Source organism: Glossina fuscipes, unplaced genomic scaffold (assembly GCF_014805625.2).
Source record: "Glossina fuscipes isolate IAEA_lab_2018 unplaced genomic scaffold, Yale_Gfus_2 0, whole genome shotgun sequence".
Classification (NCBI taxonomy): domain Eukaryota; kingdom Metazoa; phylum Arthropoda; class Insecta; order Diptera; family Glossinidae; genus Glossina; species Glossina fuscipes.
The window spans coordinates 35,283,920-35,305,186 of NW_023998414.1; the positions used below are offsets into that span (position 1 = coordinate 35,283,920).

Consider the following 21,267-nt stretch of genomic DNA (forward strand, 5'->3'; position numbering starts at 1 on the left):
CGCATCATTAATGAGCCAACTGCCGCTGCTATTGCTTATGGTTTGGATAAGAAAGAAGGTGAAAAGAATGTATTAGTATTCGATTTGGGCGGTGGCACATTTGATGTTTCCTTGCTAACTATCGATAATGGCGTATTTGAAGTAGTGGCAACCAACGGCGATACTCATTTGGGTGGTGAAGATTTTGATCAGCGTGTCATGGATCATTTCATTAAACTTTACAAGAAAAAGAAAGGCAAAGATATTCGCAAAGATAATCGTGCTGTACAAAAACTACGTCGTGAAGTTGAGAAGGCCAAGCGAGCATTATCTAGCGCTCACCAAGTACGCTTGGAAATTGAATCGTTCTTTGAAGGTGAAGATTTCTCCGAAACATTGACTCGTGCTAAATTTGAGGAATTGAATATGGATTTGTTCCGTTCGACTTTAAAGCCGGTGCAAAAAGTTTTAGAAGATGCCGATATGAATAAAAAGGACGTGCACGAAATTGTCTTAGTTGGCGGCTCGACCCGTATACCTAAAGTACAACAATTGGTAAAAGAATTCTTTGGCGGTAAGGAACCCTCACGCGGTATAAATCCCGATGAGGCTGTAGCCTATGGAGCGGCTGTACAAGCCGGCGTCCTATCCGGCGAACAAGACACCGATGCTATTGTTTTGCTCGATGTTAACCCGTTGACTTTGGGTATTGAGACTGTGGGAGGTGTAATGACTAAGTTGATTCCGCGTAACACTGTTATTCCCACCAAAAAATCACAAATTTTCTCCACTGCCTCTGATAATCAGCACACTGTTACCATTCAAGTATACGAAGGCGAACGTCCAATGACAAAAGACAATCATCTATTGGGTAAATTCGATTTAACTGGCATTCCACCCGCGCCACGTGGTATACCTCAGATTGAGGTAAGCTTTGAAATCGACGCCAATGGCATTCTACAAGTGAGCGCCGAAGACAAAGGAACGGGTAATAAAGAAAAGATTGTTATTACAAATGATCAGAATCGCTTAACGCCTGAAGACATTGAGCGTATGATTCATGACGCCGAAAAATTCGCTGATGAAGATAAGAAACTCAAGGAAAAAGTTGAATCACGCAACGAACTCGAATCTTATGCTTACAGTTTAAAAAATCAAATCGGCGATAAGGACAAACTAGGCGCAAAATTGAGTGAAGACGACAAAACGAAAATGGAAGCAGCTATTGAGGAAACCATTAAATGGTTAGATCAAAACAGCGATGCCGATCCTGAGGAATTTAAAAAGCAAAAGAAAGAATTAGAAACAATTGTACAACCAATCATAGCCAAATTGTATCAAGGCGCAGGAGGCGTACCACCAACCGACGGCGGTGAAGAAAGTGATGATCTAAAGGACGAACTGTAAAGTAGAAGGAGTTCAAGTTTTCCTTTAGTTTCTAACAGACTGATTTATATATATATATATATATGCATATATATATATATAGGTACACATAAACACACAAACATACATACACACACATACACATACCCATGCGCAAAACTGAATCCGCCTCAAAAAATGAGAAATATTATGAGTAAATTTGTATGCCAGATATAATTGTTAATTGATTTGGATTTTAGCTCTGATTATGAAAGCATAGGGAGAAGATAACTTTTTTTACAGCTTCCTTTTTAATTTATTCAGTTTTTTTCTGTTTTTTTCTCTCTCTTCCGTCATGAAATTTTTGATTCCAATTAATAATTTATTCAAATTTTTATAAAATTTTTTTTTTTTTTTTTTTTTTTTTTATATAATAAACTAAAAATGCATTACAAGAAAAATTCTTCGATTTTTACGAAGAGTTTTTTTTAAATTATTTAAAAATATATGTATATATATATATATGTATATATACTTATATATGTATATATATATATGTGTATGTAAGTATGTATAGGTATATATATATATAAAATTACTTAAAAATAATTCTCTTAAAAGATAGTAATTTAAATAAATAATAAAAAAAATCCTTAAGAGGAATATGCGTTTTTTATTTCTCCGAGATTCAGAATAAAAAGTAAAAAAAAAAAGGTGAAATTCATCATTCATCATCTTTCAATATGTTGTCTGTCCATCGTAAAAGTGTATAAGGTTTACTTTTACAACTCTAACGCCGGTTTAATGTAAGATTTGAAACTTTGCAGAATTGCAGAAGGTCTTCTATGTGTTTGGAGGAAGCTTTCACTTTCTGATGACCGATCGAAAGTGCGTTATATTAACTTCTGACCTTTTATTATGAAAAAAAAAAAAACTTGTTTTTTGTAGTCATCCGATTATGAAAGTGTGCGGACTACCCTGTATCAACTGGGCTCGGGACGGAATAGTAAATGAAATGAATTGTTACCCTATCCTCTTGTTGGCCATTGGAAAACCTAGGAGAGAAAATAGGCGAATCGTCAATCCGGAACGTTGTAGTAAAACCTGTTGGAAGAGCAACTGTGTACTGCCTATAATACATAGATGTAGGAAACCTACGGAGACACGAGTTCGTTTCGACACTTAGAAAAGTCCATACAAAGATTTCCGTTTTGGTCGCGGTTAACAAAATCACCAAGTGATCGATCCACAATCGATAAGCGTCACCGTTCATCAAAGTGCGCTACATATTCATATATCTAACATGCTTTCAAGGCCTGATCATTCCAATCGCCGACGCATTACGTCTGAAGTTACGCCGTCCTCGTCTTTTGGGGACGGTTTACGCAAAACAAGTCCGCTCTTATCTCGAATAACGGGAAAAGAAAGAAAAACAATAAGTAAAAACACTATAATCGGCTAAGACCCAACATTAAATATCCTACACGACTTAGCCTTATTCAGTTACTCATATCCTGAGTTTTTAAAAGAAGCGATTATATTGGAAATCGCCCTTGGGGCAAAAAACGCCGAATCGAATTATATCAAAATATTTTTGTTACATTCTTCGAGTCGTTTGGCGTGGAGCTTATCTGTATTATGGTTGAAACTAATGACCATCGCCATCTTTATATAACTGTCCACGTCCGACGTTTATATTTACATAGAGCATGTACGCTTGATTAAGCTTGTATTATCTCGTCTCAAATCTTGTGATTTTTTATTAGTCTTGGGCGACTTCAACTTACCATATGTCACATGGAGTCCCACAAACGAGGATCATGGCTATTTTACACTTAATTCTTTTCTTTTCTTATTTGAAATGTTTTGTGATGAAATTTATGAATTGTGTCTTTTTCCGCACAATTACGTTTTGAAAGTTAATAACAAGTTAATAGCCTTGGTCTACTCTAACAATACAATGGTAGATATCTACCTACCATCCCACTGTAATTTGTTAGTCGAGGGCTTCAGAAGGGAACTGTCCAACTTAATTTATATTATAATAATGCACGAATAAATGAAGAACGCAATAAAATGCTTAGTAAGTTATCGCTGCAAGTGGTGATAATGGGTCTAACGGACCTACAACGAATCGAAGGAGACAAAATAAATTTTGGTGAATATTTCCTTGTATTTTTTTTTTTTTTTTTTTTTTGATTATTTAACTGTTCCGGATACATTATGCACACAATATATATATATATATATATATATATATATATATATATATATGTATATATATATATAAATATAATAAATATATATAAATATAAATAATTTTATATATATTGTGTGCAAAAAAATATTTATATATATATACACGTATATATAAATCTTTCTAGTTGCACTTGCCAAGTGCGGTAAATTTCATTTTCTTCAAGCGAGTAAAAGACATTGTATGGTTTCATTTATAAATTTATTTATTAACTCTATTATTATAATTATTGTTTTAAGATTTACTTTTATTATTATAAAGTTACAAAATTACGCTACAACAGATAATAACTGGCTGACGCACGTATGTATTCGAAAATCGGATGGACGATTGACTGACTGATTCGACTAAATTAAGTATTAAACGATACCTACACATGTATTTACGATAAATGTATGTATTTATGTATATATGTATGTATGCATGTTAAGTGTATTGTTTGTTGTGAACGCGCAAGCACTCTTCCTTTTCTTTTTTTTTTTTATCCATAACTAAATCTAAACGAGATTGTGAACAATTCTATATAAATTTTTTTTTGTTTTGTTTGTTTTTTTTTTTGTTTGTTATTTTGTATTTTCTTTTCGTTTGTTTTTTTTTTTTTTTGTAATATTTTCAATGTTCAATGGATGTTTGTATGTATGTGTATGCATTGTAAACATCATAAACACCAACGAGGATATTATCAATATATCAATAGTCAATCAATATATCAAATATAGATAGAACAATCACTCTCATTACGACGAGTGTCGATATCGAAAAAATCGATACAGCTCTCTATCCTTTATTCGCTATAATAGTAAAAGTAAAATAAAATAAATCGATACATATAATAAAAGTGATTCCTTCCTTCGTACAAAACCAAATCAAGTCTTATATGTATACATCCATATATACACACACACACGTATATATATATATTTATATATATATATATATATATATATAAATGTAATGTTAACAATAATGTTTTACATAAGGATGAAAACAGAAAAGAAAATTTAAGAGAAACAAAAAAAAAAAATCTGGTTTGATCTCATGGTTGACTAATGCTTCTTTTTTTTCTTTTGTTTTGTTTATTTATTTTTTAAACGCGATTTGGAATTGTATCGACATTTTCAGCCTCATCATCCTTGTTTTGATCACCGCCGCCAACGCCACCACGCTTCACAATTCAAAGCAGACAGTAGCGCGTAAAGCAGAAGACGAGGAAGGAAACGATCAGCACCAAACGCAAGAAAATGGAACAAAACATTGTTTTTCAAAAAAAGTAAAAGAAAATTTTTTTTTTTTTTTTTAAATCCGAATATAACACATCAAAACATACAGTTTGTTGTAGTAGTTGTTGTAGATAAAAAAAATACACAGAATCAAAAAAAAAAAAAATCCAACAATTAATTTAACGAAAATAATAATTTGCATAAATACCAGCATTAAAATTGAAACGAACACGCACATCGTTGCCGGGATCAGCAGTAGTAGTAGTAGTAGTAGTGGTAGTAGTAGTAGTAATAGTAGTAGTAGAAGTAGTAGTAGTAGTAGAAGTAGTAGTAATAGTAGCAGTTGTTGTTGTTGTTGTAGTTTCACAGAGAGATTTAAAGATTGAGTGAGTGAGTAAGAGAAGGGAGTTAGTAAGAAACAGTAGGGACGGAAAAACACATTACAGGCACACAGGCACGCACACAAACACACACACACACGCATACGAGTCATAGTCGTTGTGTTGGTTTTTCAATTCATTTTTTTTTTTTTTTTTTGTAACATTCAATCGCGCGTCAACACATGGAATGAAACGGAAGAAGAAAAAACGGTAGAAAAAAGAAAATTGTAAAAGAAAAACAAACGAGAGGAAAAAAGGAAAGAAAAAAAAAAACGAAATATAATCTTAAGTATAATTATTTAATAAATTTATTCTGAAATTAAAATAAAATCATTTTTAAACACGACATCTATTATATATATATTATATGAATCTATATATGTATGCATTTAAGTACCGACTTTTTATGCGTATGGCGGTTTTTATTTAACAGAAATTATTTTTGTTAGCTAAATATGATAATGATTTTCGGGAAATTGTAGTATCGGATATTGTGGAAAGGTTGTGAGTTTTATTCTTTTTTTTTTTTTGCAAATACAAAGAGAATTATTTTTATGAAAAAAATTAAATCAAGCAATTGAAAATTGAATGTGGATATAGGTGATGATAAGTAGATAAGTTATGCGTTGCTTTTCTTTTTTCCTTCTTTTTTTAAGTTTATTTTTTTTTTATTTATTTATTTATTTATTTTTTATTTTTTTTTTTTTGAATCAGGAATGTTGCTTTTAAAGATACGCGAGAATTTTTTTTCTTTTTGTGGTATATTTATAGGCTAATCTAAAATATTTTCAATTACGCCTTCTCATCAACATTTCAATAATTCATTATACCCTATAGCACTTGTGTTACAAGCTTGTGTTTCAAGTGCTATATATATTGCTTGTGTTACAAGTGCTATATATAATATCCAGAAGTACTTTTGCGGCAAATCTCGTATTATTATGTCGGTTGATTCAGAATAACACTTTTATATCAATCGAAGCTGGTCCGTCCGTCCGTCCGCTCGTCCGTCTATTTTCATTTCCTGCGTTTAACCTACCAATTGTCAATTTTTAGATATTTAAGTGATATTCGACGACACTAACGAGCTTCGGCCCAAGGGGCGAAAAACATTGAAAATGCTTTAGATCAGATCAGCTTTTGGGAGCCACTTCTCATATAACGTATTATCCTGAAAAGTCGTTATATGAACAATTCTAGGATGATATTATGTGGACCACCCACCCCCATGCTCCGCTACAGAATAGTGTAGTTGAATTTATTTCAAGAAACCAGTGAGCATTTTCTTCGGCTGCATTTCTGGAAATTCGCATAGCGATCGCCATAAAAATAATGTTTTATAAATCTTATCATAACGAGCATTGATATTAGGATCGTAATAGACGGAAAAGTTCCTTATGAGCCAAAGACACCTTATAAGAATCGTTCAGAACGATTCAACTCTCCGCGCATCAATATTTACAGCATTTGGCACAATCATCCTTAACTGCATTGCGTACAAATTGAAATAATTCAGGCATCGGAGGAGCATTGAAGCATTCGCATTAAATTTGCGGATCCTTTGGAATCTTTTCTTTTTTTTTTTTTGTTTTTCGGCGTCATTGTTGATGAGTATTAGGTTCATTTCATAGCAACATTTCTTTTTCAGACGACAGCCAGAAACGCATACAGTCGCAATGCATTCCTAGTAACATAGATTGCAAAATAGCTGGTAACTGATTAATCTGCATTTTTAGGAGTCTTCACAAGTTACTCCGTATGCTGGCCAGGAAATCGATTTGCCACCGATTAGATAAAATCGAACAATTCCACGTAACGTTAAAGTGCATTTTTTACTACGGTAATTGACGGCGTCCGATATATTTCTTTGATGCCACATTTAAGAAGCGAAATACACGCTCGACGTGAATAAATTTGAAATTTGAAATATTTCTCCATCGAAAAAATCGAAATAAAATTGAAGACGTAGTTTAATTTTCATTAGGAAACATAATAAGAAATTCGGATTTCCGTACATTTGTTGTCTAACAAAAGCGAATTTTTGTAACTTTACTTTTCTGGGTAGAAGAAGAAAACGAAACAATAACTGATCCCGGTCCCATTTTATTAGAATATCACATCAGAGGATTATCAAATAATTTATTGAATTTTTAGTGCGCTTATCCAGAGCCCAAGTCGAATAAAACTAAAGTAAGAGAACAATGTGTCGGCTTTTATAGGCTCACGGCATTGGTTCGAGGTTCGAGGCATCAGTTATATTTAATTGTAATTTTCTTAATTATATTTTCTTTATATGTATGTTTTTTAAATCGTAATGGCCGAGCAGCTAAACGATTTCGACTAACAAGTTCCATGGTCATGGGATTTAAGTCTCAAGTATGGTAGAGTTTTCAATAAAAGGCGATAGCCGTAGATGATGCATGCTTGTGCTATAAAATGACTTTAATCTTAGAAATTATTTCTCTGGCAAAAAATAATAATAATAATATTAATAATAACATTAATAAGTCCTGATGCTGAAATGTATGAAGAGGAGAGTGAGAAAAAAATATTGGAAAGCCTAACCACCACCTGGTCGATAAAACGAATAATAATAAGTAGCTAACTATGAAAAATTTTATTCTTTCTATGATTTGCCCTGACTCACTCATTTCATTCACAATCCATGACATTACTCTACTATCCACAGTATGTGAGAGAAAAACGACTTATGTGGCTAGAGAAGCGTGTGGCGCATCAGAAATTAGGAAATACTTGGTTAGTTTGGTTTCGTTATGCGTACAGCGATTTTAATAAAACTGGTGATCATGAAGTCTGAATATATAGAAAGTCTCATTACTTTCGAAGAGTAATTTTGTAGTGAAAAAATGACAATAGATGGCGATAGTAATGGTCGCCATACTGGAGAGCACAAAGCACATATAGAATCAAATTAAGAAACGAGAGTCAATTTGGGTAAAAAACTAAATCAATTGACGCCTAAATGAAAAATAAGAATATCTTTGTGTGTATTGACAAACCAAATAAGGCCAGACTTATGATCTCGTTAATTGTAATTTACTCTAATCCAAGTTTAATATCACTTCACTCACCAAAAATCCACGTGATAAAGGATAAATCAACATTATTGGAAAGAACGGGCTATTTAAACTCAAGTCTTAAGAATATCAGCCTTACTTATGCTGGATTGGTCAAGTGAAACGTTTAGTGACAACTTTTAAAAAAATATCAATTTGTGGGTTAGAGTCAAGAAATTTCCATGTTAAGTGTCGGCTTAACACGGACTACGCTCTAGGTTTTTAATGTTCTTGTGTCGGTCAGTTTACGGGCTAAGCGTAATGCGAGTTACGATCAATCCATATCCTGATAGGTGGCAAGACATTAATCAGTTCTCTTAGTGCAATCACCATAGCACGTGACTCAAACACGCGAAAATAACGCGAATAACTTAAAAGAAATCAAATAAGAATATTTATAGTCGGGCAAGGACGACCATTAAATTCCCTACACTAAATTGCCTAACACAATTCGCATTTTTGTACGAAATTGCTATTGTGGATCGATTTTCATCGCCACATATTAAAACTTAGACTTCTCTGCTGCACGCAGGATCAATTTTCGTGAAAATCCTTATTAGGATAGAAGTGAAAAAATGGGCCGAGATGATCCAACAATTAAAACAATTAATTTTTTTTTATGTTCAATTACTATTCTGATATAATTTTCATCATGAATTAGTGAAAATTATAATCGTTTCCCTTATATCAGAGGAGATTCAAAAATTGCCCCAATTTAGAATGCCGAAACTCTACTCCCACTTAGCCACTTATGCCGACAAATTTGAAAAAATGCAATTTTTTTCGATATGATAACAACAATTTTTCAGAATAGGGCGTTACATGGGAAGTGGTCGAAAAATTGGACCAATCCGAACTATTTTCAATAGCGTTCGTCCTTGGATAAAAACACGACAATATATCAGATATTGTGACCTGTAGCTTGAACACAAATATACATGGACCGACAGACAGACAGAAGTTTAGATCAATTCAGATAATGATTCTGATTCGATCGGTATAATAAAAGATGGGTCTATCCAAAGGCCTCCTGCGCAAGATATAATTTTACAAATTACGATTCTACTTGTGAACAGACTTAGTCATCTTACGAATGTAAAGCGAAGTAAGGATAAGTTTTGATAGAAATCTCGACAAATTTTCAACAACAATCAATCAAATTAATTAATTAATTTTATCTCTTTGTTATAGAAAATATTTAGTTAAAAGTGTTGTATATTATAGGTAGCAATGGGCAACTCATCCATTTTGACGCAACTCGAAACTTTACCTACTCCCAAAGATAGAGTCATAAAAAATAATGTATTGTTGCCCATGATACGATGATAATTCATTTCAAATCGACATTGATCGATAATATGAAAAATTCACGATTTCAAGAATTCAATTTTAATGTTCTCTCTTTTTACACGATTTTTATTTAACATTGACCAGACAAATAAAATCCGCTTCCCCCCTTCCTTGATTTCATTTTTCAAAAAAATTGACTTTCATTACTAACTACTGATCTACAAGGCGGCGCATAGAACAGCGCCTAAAGCCTACTTTATATTATTTATTATGTTTACCCAAAATCTATTACGAAACGATATATATATTTTTTAATCACCACATTTCGCCTGATAATTATTTCGAATCGAATAAATTATGGTTTTTATCTTTCACGTTAATACGTAAATGTAGATGTTCGTTCTCAGAGTACTTAGCTTAATAGCAACAATGATGGAGAAGAAAGGCTCCCAAAAGGTCTATGTGTGTATGTATCTTAACGAAGAGAAGAGAGTTTGCATTAGGTTATGACAAAGGGACAATACCCGATAATGAGTTTTTAGACTTCATCTGCATGCAAATAGGGCAGATTTCTGTCCCACTTGACTTGATAAGGTTACTAAGTTAAGTGTCGATAAGCATTGATAGGCATGACAACCCAGCATTTGTGCATGAACGGAGAGATGCGTATTTTCATACTCATATGATGTGATATCTCACTAAAAATTTCAAATACGCAAATTTATGATTGCATGTGTGTACTTAAGTTATACTAACGTGAAGTAATGCGAGCGAAATAATATAAATGATTCAAATATGAATGAGATGCGATATGATGATTAGCCTTTAAAAAGAATAAACACAAAAAAAAAATAAATAAATAAAAAATAAAAATAAAAAATAAATAAATTAATTACATTAAAAATTGCTTTAAATTATTTGCATTAAAAAGAAAAAATTAACAATTTTTACAAAATATTTGCAATTATTTGTATACAATAAAATATGCAAAACAACATCAAAAAAAAAACAAAAAAAAACAAAAAAAAAGTAAAGAAAAGAAAAATTGATTAAAAATTTTTTTTTTATTTTTTTTATTTTTTATTCATTATTTTCCTCTGCATCGGGATCGGGACGAGCGAGAATTTCTCTACAAAGCTGCAGATATTCCTGGAGATAAGCAAGAGAGCATAGCATGCCAAGCCAGATATTGCACCGATAGGATTCAATATGATTATGTGAAGCGTAAGTGTATGTGTTTATGTACGTGTTCAATTGTTATAAAATGAGTGCAAACCGTAGTAACGCAAAAGAGCCAAATGAAAATATATTCATATATATATATATATATATATACATATATATATATATATATATTTTTGTTTAGTATAAATAAAATGAGTAAAAATGAGTGAAGGGAAAAGAAAAAAATATAAATTTAAAAATTATTCAAAGCTTAAAATTATTTTAAAAGAAAATTTAAATAAACATTCAAACATAACAATGAACGGAACTAAAACGGAAGAAACGGAAACTTACATATAAATCAACTTAAAGTGAACGAACTAATACATACAAGTTGTTTGAGTGCATGTTAAATTATGTATAACCCTTAACCCTGTGCCCTGCTCCCCTACCATCTCATCACGCCATTAAAGTCGCCTTTTTTTTGTTTTTGTTTTTTTGCTCAATAGTCTTTGTAGAAGGGATCGATTCCGATTGCGAGAGGAGGGAGTCAGCAAATGTAAATAAAAATGACCAAAAACAACAAAGCTCCTTTCCATTCTCCTCTTACTTTACGCTTTAACTTATTACTGTTGTCCTAATTAAATTTCAACCGGCGACATTTCAGTTACATTCAATTGTAACATAAAGCAGCAAAGTTCATCTTGTACTCACTGTAGAGGAAATCCCGATTGAATGGATATCGTAAGCCAATGCGGTAACTATATTGCAACCTTAAGTAAATAAAAACTTCCTTCTGATTCTTTTACAAAACATTTAACTCTCTCCTCCTCTATTCAGTTTCATATATCTTGGATAGAAATTTATCTCAGAAATACTTACATTTCACAAGATCATAATTATATTAGAAATGACTCTAACAGCTGTTTGGTCCTATAAAGAATTTAGCAAAATTTACGATTATAGCGTATATTTATAAAGAAAAAAAAAAAAAGAAGCAAATAACAGATCGATGACCGCTAACATAAAGAAATTTGAATGCGCAATTTTGAATTGTTAAGGCGAATTTCAATTTTCAGTGACGACACGAATTAACTAAACATAACCTTATACGGTACTCCAAGTCTCCTCTTTCCTTTTCATAGTCGCTTCTCGTTTTAGGATAGTTTTAAGCGATAATCTTTTTTTTTTACAAATTCTTTATTTTTTGTCGTTTTCTGTAAATAAATATTCGTAAAAGTATCACAGGTCGATAATATAATTGGAAAAATGTATATAAATTGAACTTGCTGCTGCTGCTGCTGCTGCTGCTGCTGCTGATCTTTCTATATATGAAAACAGTATTGAAATACTGGAAAAGCGTTAGGTTATTTGCATTGCTCTTGACCGTAGTCCGTGATGATGGATAAAAATATTATTTCTACGTTGGTCCCGGGACTTATTGATCGTCGTATTTTTCCCCTTCGCCAATTGATTCAAGTTTTTTGAAATGTAAACCTTCAGTCTTTTTGACTGTCGTTTGCTCGCGATCGATCTCAGAAATATTTTTAAAAAAGACATTAAAACCTCACGTGTATACAGATGTAGTTTGATCCGTCTATGATCGCGCTTACAATAACCAAAAATTTATATAACCTACAAATTCCTAGCAGATATTATTTTAAGAAACAGTACAAAGGTATAATTGAAGTGATAAATGGTACAAATTTGAATCAGTCAATGAAAAAATGGGCGTGATCAAAATCTATAACTCGCAGCCTATAAAAAGTGTTAGCATGATTACTAATACTCGTTAGTGTTGGCTGATTGACTTCAATTAGTGATTGGATCAAAGATTCACCTCGGGATGGCAGATATAATTGTTTCACTGCTGGGTTATTGAAAACGTGTCATTTAGTCAATCGTCCTCAATCCCCACCATAATTTCTTTAAATATATGTACCAAAATTTGATATATATATATATATCGACTTTTCCGAATTTTTCGAAATACTTGTTTTTTTTTTATATATATATTTAATGACTTTTTTAGCTCATGATCAGAACGCATTTATATTCTTTTCTCATACACGTTCTAAGCATAAATTCTTCGCAAACGAAAGAGAATTCTTTTCTTTATTTCTTTTGGCCGCATATTAAAGTCATGACTTGTCGGTCTAGAATCAATTAATTGATATTTCCAAGTGTATGAAAAAAAGGATATCGTAAAAATGGCGTAAAAAAACTAAGTGGAACCGGGCCCATGGGCAACCGTCGCCCCGTGATACCTTTAAAATTTCTACAAATTCATAATTTGCTCGCAGATAGCAATGCTGCAAATGAATTATATCTGCGTGCCCTACCGACTCAACTGTGTGGCTATCAAATGTGAAATGTGTGCTGATTAAGTCATACACTGAGCGATTTTGAAACGAGAGAAACTTGATGGAGAATGCCACGTTTTTAATGATAGCTGGTTCTTGTCTTGGTCCCCCGTCGCGATATGAAAATTAATATTAGCCCGTTGATGGAAGAAGCTGTCAATGCCTGACGTAAAAGGAAACTCCACCTCGGATGGTAGTTCTTAGAATTTCGGTGCTCAAAATACTTCTCAACTCATTACCACTAATCGATGCAAGTCCACATTCCCGAGTTAGAGAGATAATTGATCGATCAAGCAATTATTTCATAGAGGCTTTGTAAGTAGCACTGATATGCCTGATTTTTGTTACGACTTTATGCGCTGACTCGAAACTCGAAACTCGAAATATATTTTATTAATTAAAAAAAAAAAAAAAAAAAAAAAAAAAAAAGACTTTCTTTATAAAGTATAGAAGAAGCAATTTCTAGCGTTTATTAAAGAAGACGCCAATGTTTATTGTATCCCTGCATTATCCTCATCATTTTCGAATAAGTATAGCCGCACTTATCCATTTATAGTATGCAAAAAATCAAAGAAAAAAAAAACAATAAATTAAATAAAATTAATTTTCATTATTCTTTTTCTTTCTTAATTAATTTCACTTCTTCTTCAACCATTTCACATAACGACAGTTAGAGCTAGCTAACAATACAAATTCAATGATCACAAAATAAGTTAAAAATTTCCAATTAAGTTTTCTATTAAAAAAATAAACAAGAATTTCTCAAATTTTCTATAGAATACTTTCAATTATTTATAAAATGTAAAATATACTCGGTTAAAGATATAAAAAAAATAAATAAATAAATATTTCTTTTTTTTTTCTGCTCAGATATGATCTTTGTAACGGTTGAGAATTTCATCTAAAATTTCTGACCCTTCCTGCAAAAGCAAACATCGATATATGCCGACAATTCAGGCATGACAGCGTGGAATTGGATGTGGATGTGTGTAGGGATGTGTGGATGGATGAATGTAATTATATATGAGTGTGCATAAAAAAGTAAAGACAACAAAATTATTATTTTTATTTGTCAAACAGTTATATATAGATAAAAAAAAAAAACAAAAATAATTTATTTTTTATAATAAAAATATAAAAATAAATAAAATAAAAAAATTGCTAAATAAATAAAATAATAATTTAAAATAAAAAAAAATAAATAATAAATAGAATAAAAAAATATTAATTAATAAATAAAATAAAAAAAATAATAAAAACAAAAAATTAATAAAATAAAATTTAGATAAAATTGTTTTTTAATATATAAAAAATTTGAAACAAAAAATTATAATAAATAAAAGACAAGACAAAAAAAAAACCAAATGAACAACACTTACATGAAGAACATAAGGGAAAGCAAATGACGATTCCACTCATAGAATTCTACTTTTGATTGTTTTATAAAAGCAATAAAAGTAATGAGCACGATCACGATCACGATTCTACGAACACAGCAAATTGATTAAAAGGCTTTAATACGATATAAAAAAAAAAATTGATCGGCATAAATCGAAACATTTGCTATAGATTGTTTTTTTTTTTCTGAGCTGAGGATAACACTGCTAAATAATGACAAGCTATGTAAGCATAAGCGCACAAACGCAAATCTCATAAAAATACTTATTAAATGTCGACACATTTGCAATGAATTATAATCTATGGCGGATAGTAATAATGTCGGTTAACGGAACTTTGTAAAGAATATAATCAAGAGCCAGCCAAACCAAACCAAAACAAAAGCGAATCCCTTTCTCAATTTTGAAAATATTTCAAATGATTTAACCGTTGTACTTAAAATGTGCATACTTTAAAACAAATAAGCAAATTATAGTCGGGTAAGGCCGACCTTTAAATAAACTGCACCACATTGTCTAACACAATTCTTATTTTTATTATAGAACACAAAAGTTATATCTTGTTTTTATACAAAAGCATATTTTTCATGTAATTATGGGAAAGCAGGGTCAAAAACACAATCTAATGTAGTACAAGTTTAATCCTTATATAGAGCAGGCACCAAAAATAGGCGTAAGATGATCCAAAGTTAATGCAGTTAATTGTGTTATGTTAAATTACTATTATGAGATATTGAAAATTATAGCCGTTTCCGTTATATGAGAGGGCGTTTAAAAATTGCCCTGGTCGGTCCAAAGTTTTTATACCAATTTAGAATGCCGAAATACTACTATTTAGCCACATTTGCCGACAAATTTTGAAAATTGCAATATTTTTCCATATAACGGTAGGGCTTCATATGGCGAGATGTCGAATGAACCGATCCGAACCATTTTCAATAGCGTTCATTCTGTAACAAATTTCATCAAGATTCGCGACCTGTAGCTTGAATACAAATTTACATGGACAGACGGACAGGCAAGGTTAGATCAATTCAGATGATAATTCTGAATCGATCGGTATAATAAAATATGAGTCTATCTTAAGCGCTTCTGCATGTTACCACAAGTGGTGTAAGCTATAAAAATAATCAATAAGTAAAAGCCAAGCTGCCAAGCTATTCCAAGAGAATGCTGTAATTGCTCATCAAGAATATATATAGAGTTGCAGAGTCTCTTGAGTTCAATGAGATGAAATCTGAGACCAAATTCTCCATAATTATAAGATTAATATTTTATTGTATCGAATATGTATGCATACAATTTAGGCCATGATGAGTATATAGATAAAATAAATGAATGAAAAAGATTAGTTAGGTTAGTTGGGTTAATTAAACGTTTCGATTCATAATTGCGTTTTAAAACGACCTCATATAGAATGTCAGAAATGATTGATCAGAAAACATTGAAGCGTCTTTGTATCTGAACAATCGGGAAAATTATATTGTAGTGTAACCGATCTTTGTACTTTCAACAGTTTTTCTTATAACATATTGGATGGGCATTATTGATTGTTTTAATCTGTATACGAGCGCTATATAGGCTCTCCCGTATCATATATATATGTGAATTATTTATATATGCTCGCCTTTCAACAATTTGGCCGATTTTAATGGAGATTATTTGTCATAGGACAGATATGCTTGATTAAGAATATATAAGCTTTGGTGTTGAGTAACAAGACTACTGTGGCTACGTGTCCTTAATACCCAAATAACGATGAGAGGCGTATCCGGAGACCTTAACAAAAATAACTCTGTACTTCGAATCACGATAAGCTTAACAAGCTTTAACAAGCTCCTGCTATTGTATGAATTATTCCAGAACTGTTGGATAATTATGCACTAATGAGCATTTCAATTTTAAACCAATCACATGCATATCAAGATGCTTTGATGTATTTTGTAATGTAATGAACGAACGCAGCCTAACTTTTCGCCTATGACGCCTATATTTGAAGCAATTTGTTTGCTTTTACAGAAACTTTACACACGCAAGTGATTAGTATATTAATTGAAAAAAAAAATATATAAAAAAAATTATGAAGAAGAAGAAGAGAAATAAGAATAAAATGAGTTTTATATATGATTATTGTAAGAATAAAAATGTTTTACTTATTCAGTTTCAGTAGCTTATGAAATTATATAAAAATTTAATAATGTTTCATGTGAATTCTTTTACATGAAATTTTTAATTTTCCTTTATATTTCATTAATTCATTTTTTTTTTTTTTCATTTCATTTCATTTAGCACATTACGATCGATTTTTGTGTTTATATTTAAATTAATAAACATTCGGATTTTTTTTTGTTTTTGTTTATATTTAATTACTAAGTATATGGTTCTTTTAAATTAATTTAATAATATATGAGATAGCAATTACAATTATTATTTTAATTTTTTTTTTTTTTTTTATAATTAGTTTATTTATTGTTCGTTCTAAAAGAATGGATAAAAAATTAAAAATTTTTTAAATTAATTTACTCTATAAAGATAGTGGTGACAAATGATATGATTTAAAAAAAAAAAAAAAAAAAAACCAAAGTTTCTCTAAGAAAAGCAATATGTGACAAGAAATTCTATTTAAATAATATTTAAGAGCAGACTATACACGAATAGAGGGACAATTTGTGGGCATTTTCATCAGCATACAAATTATATAAATAAAATAAGAAAAAGTAAAATAAAAAAAAAAAAATATATATATATATATATATATATCGATATACACATACATAACTTAATATGTATGTATATAATATTTTTGATGAATATTTTCAAATTGAAGTTTTACAAATCTATGCAAAAAATTTACCCCCCAAGGGTAAGAAACCCTCTCTCTCCCTGTCTCTCTCTCTCTCACTCTATTTCTTTCTTTTTTTTTCTCCCTCTCTTGCTACGCGTCATATTTTATTAATCATTTTTCATCACACAAGAAAGCGTCATTGTTCATGTTCATGTGTGTAATAAAAATATTGTGGTGCGTTATATATATAGTGCTTATATATATATATATATGCTCTATTAACATAACGTCGCCCTAAACGATCTTCAGTAACAGAATTTTTCTTATTATGAGCAGAAACACACAACAATAAATCACCAAACAACAAGTTTAAGTATTTAAAAACACAGCCTTATACTGTTCTTACGTGGATTCGGAAAAATAAATTCAATTCCATTTAATTTCAAATGTAAACTTATTTAACTTTTCTTCTCACTTTTTTTTTTTCACTCCCCATTCTTAAGAAGATTTTTAAAGAAAAATCACAAGAAGTAGGTCTGGGAAAAACGATTATATTAGCAATGAATATAAAGAATCTGAACTCTACTCTGCATGCATTTTAATTTTCTCGCATATATATTTACCGCATAAAATCGATATGAGATTTTAACTTTCATTATGTTGAACACAGTGCACAGGAAAAATTTTTCATTTATTGAGAAAGGATTCTTCTGATCAATTCTTTCTTGATTCTTCTTCTTCTTCTTTGATTGTTCTTCATTAACAAAGAAAAGATTTTTGTATCAATCCAAATCTTTCTTGAAGACGATTTTATTGAGATCGATCTTGAAGCAACTGGTATTTGAACAGGTCCCTTAAGTGTATTTTGAAGAGACCTGACATGAAAAGGATTCCAATCGATCGTGAAAATATATTCAGTCAATTGTTAACATAAGTTTAGAAAATCTCGAATAAGTGTATGTTCGATCGTTAAAAGATTTATTGTCAAATGTTAGAAAAATTCCGATTGATCGCGAGCAAAGACCCCCTTACTTAACATCGACAGACGGCGAAGCAGATTTTATGTTGAAGAGAAGCGATTTCTTGTCGATCGTGAAACGTTGCAACCGCAATAATGAAGATGAATGATCGATCAGTAACTTGATCGATATATGTTTAGGGAATTGCTCACACTGTGAACTGTGAATATGAGGAAATTTTGATTGAGATACGAACTACTTTAAGTTTATTTACGAATCGATAATAGAATCGAAATGGAGAAGAAACAATTGCATCATAGACCTTTTTTGCATAACCTTTCCTCTTTCCTCTTTCCTCTTCCCTCTGCCCCGAAGAAACTCGACTTTAAAAAAAAAAAAAAAAAAAAAAAAAAAAAAAAAAAACACTTTCGATCAACTCTGATCTACTACTTCTCTAACTTAAAGATAACATTTTAAATCACTTCCCCATTAACCGTATATTTGTACTATTTAAAGAAAAGATCAAATTGTTATATGTTATTAGTAAAAGAAAAATTCTATATATATATTAAAATTTAAAAAAAAAACCTTGATAAAACTATTATTGAAGTTTTATTGATTAAATTGCAATTGCATTAACTGAATTAATAAAAGTATAAAAAACAAAAAAAAGTTATGAATGAATGGCGGCAGATAACATTTTACAATTATAAATATCTAAGGATTTCACTTTTATTTATACATTTATTATTGAATTGATTAAAATAATTTTTCAAATATATAATTATTTTACTAAAAGATTTTATTCATTTGAAAAAATATGGATTAAAGTATAAACAAAGTTCCTATGCGATATCCAAGTGCTCTCCTTCCTGCCTTCCCATTAATCTCATCTTTAAAGTTTCATTTTAAATACTTTTCCCCGTCTGTTATTTGATTTTGTGATATAATTTGTTAATCAGAATAAGTCAAGGTCATCGCATTGGTTCATATTGCCTTAATAATTATTAAATTCTCAAATACATTGTATTGCGCGACTACACTACCTATGCTCAATATGTATCTCAAGTTGAAAATAATTATATCAGTTCCCTTAACCAGCCAAAGCTATCGCGACTTAACTTCAACATATCAACAATATCATATCATAAGAATAAGATCAGCAATCGCTTTAAGATAAAAATTCTTAAGTGCGAAGAGGAAAATATACTTAATTCAAATATTTTTTATACTCTTTTCTTTCTTCGAGAAGAAAAAAATGAACTATGACGATCGGTTATCGGACTCTCTTCGATAAAAAAAGAAAAAAAAAAAAAAAAAAAATTCTCAAAACGTGACAATTATTGATAAAATTATGTTGCATTTCAAATGAGTTGCGAAAAACAATTTCATGACAATCAATAAAGAAAGAAAGAAAGAACGGAAAGGTGGATACAATTTGTGTTTAATAAAACACAAGTAGGTAGTAACAAATCGCTTTGAAATTGACTTTAGACTTTCCATTGTTCGACTCATAAGACTTGCTTTGTTTCAAAAACTTACATTTACAGCTCGTACAGCTCGAAGGCAACAATAGTACAAGAATTTCTATGCCAGTGATAAGTTGTATTCAAAAAAGTTGTTCATAAATGAATTTATGATTTAAGAAAAACATGTAAACCCGATACGATAACCAATAACAGAAATAATATGCATTAGTATTTCTTCTCGGAAGAACCAGCGACAATTCTCAAATGAAGAAATGAATATTTCATGAATGTTGTTCTTAAACATTAAACATAATATATATATTTGACAATGAAGTGAAATCGATTTCCAAAAATATTCATTTAATCGCAATATATTTTAAATATAAAAAAAGACAACAATTGAGACCCAATTATGAGAATTTTTTGAATAAAAATTTCTTGTTATCAAAACTCTCGATTTATTCTGACGAAGCAGTACCGTTGCTTTAAAAGCCCCCCAGCCAGCACGTTATTGTAATCGAGAAATTGAACCTGAACGGTAAACAACTGTATATAGACTGTATATATATATATATATATATATATATATGTATATAGATAGATTTTTAATTCGCCTGCATTCCGAAATCTATGATAGATAAAATTTGATATTATACAGCAGCAGCTCGCTTATCAAAAACTAATAAATTCTATTTAAATATCACGTTATCTAATCGAGAAAGCATTTTAAACAGCAGCAGTTTCATGTTTTATGATATAAAAGAGAGAAAACACAAAAAAAAAAAAAAAAAACCATTTCACGTTATATTGAAAAGTGGATAATAAGGTCGTTATCTTTGCGTAAGCGAGTGACGACTTCCATTATAATTCATTTGAATTTTTTAAATTTTGTGATGGCTTGTGCACTTGCTAACCTGAAACGGGTCAACATTTTAACAATGGCCGGCTGTGACCGTAAAATAACTACTTGACCTCATCCTAAAATAAATATATATTATTGAAATGGATAGAATCGAACTGATCTTATTTTGAATTAAGCATGTAGTAATACGATTTTCTCATTTAAAACATTCGCATTTGCGGATCAGTCGTTTAAACAGATCCTGTTGTTGTGCACGTTTTGTTGTTACAATGTACGTACAATGAATCGATTTCTGCTCTTATTCAATGTATAATATTGGTTAAAGTATATAAGAAATTTTTGTTTATTTTTTTTGTTTTTTTAAATAAAATTTATTAACTTACTATACATTATGTGTACGATGTTCAAGGTTGTTTTACTGATATACATATACAAATATATATATGAGATGGAGGTTTAACACAATTCACATTTATATATGTATATATATATATATATATATATATATATATATATATATATATATACATGTGCACATATATAGTAAACAAAGCCACAGGCTCTCAAACAAGCAAGTAAATAAACAAACAAATACACACGCGCGCTAACATACAGAATTTACACATACACACGCTCATACATACATAAATTCACATACATACATACATACATACATACATACATACATACATACATACAT

The 21,267-nt window shown here is 30.5% G+C and overlaps 2 protein-coding genes across 8 annotated transcripts in view; one reads left to right on the forward strand and one right to left on the reverse strand.

The window, feature by feature from the left end:
* The window catches only part of LOC119632036 (endoplasmic reticulum chaperone BiP), a 5,204-nt gene extending 3,717 nt beyond the window's left edge, over positions 1-1,487 (forward strand). Inside the window, exon 4 of the mRNA XM_038024716.1 lies at positions 1-1,487. This exon is cut by the window's left edge and continues 46 nt beyond it. Within this exon, the coding sequence (XP_037880644.1) occupies positions 1-1,386 (1,386 nt within the window). The 3' untranslated portion in view covers positions 1,387-1,487.
* A 3,185-nt stretch (positions 1,488-4,672) lies between these two features.
* LOC119631676 (casein kinase II subunit beta) overlaps positions 4,673-21,267 on the reverse strand; it is a 21,808-nt gene continuing 5,213 nt past the window's right edge. For 6 of the 7 annotated variants that reach the window (XM_038024104.1, XM_038024128.1, XM_038024112.1 and 3 more), the window contains one exon: positions 4,673-4,766. In XM_038024104.1, coding sequence (XP_037880032.1) covers positions 4,689-4,766 — 78 coding nt within the window. In that variant the 3' untranslated portion in view covers positions 4,673-4,688. Of the gene's footprint in view, positions 4,767-10,633; positions 10,718-21,267 lie in introns of those variants that run through there. The other variant, XM_038024145.1, reaches the window with a different exon arrangement.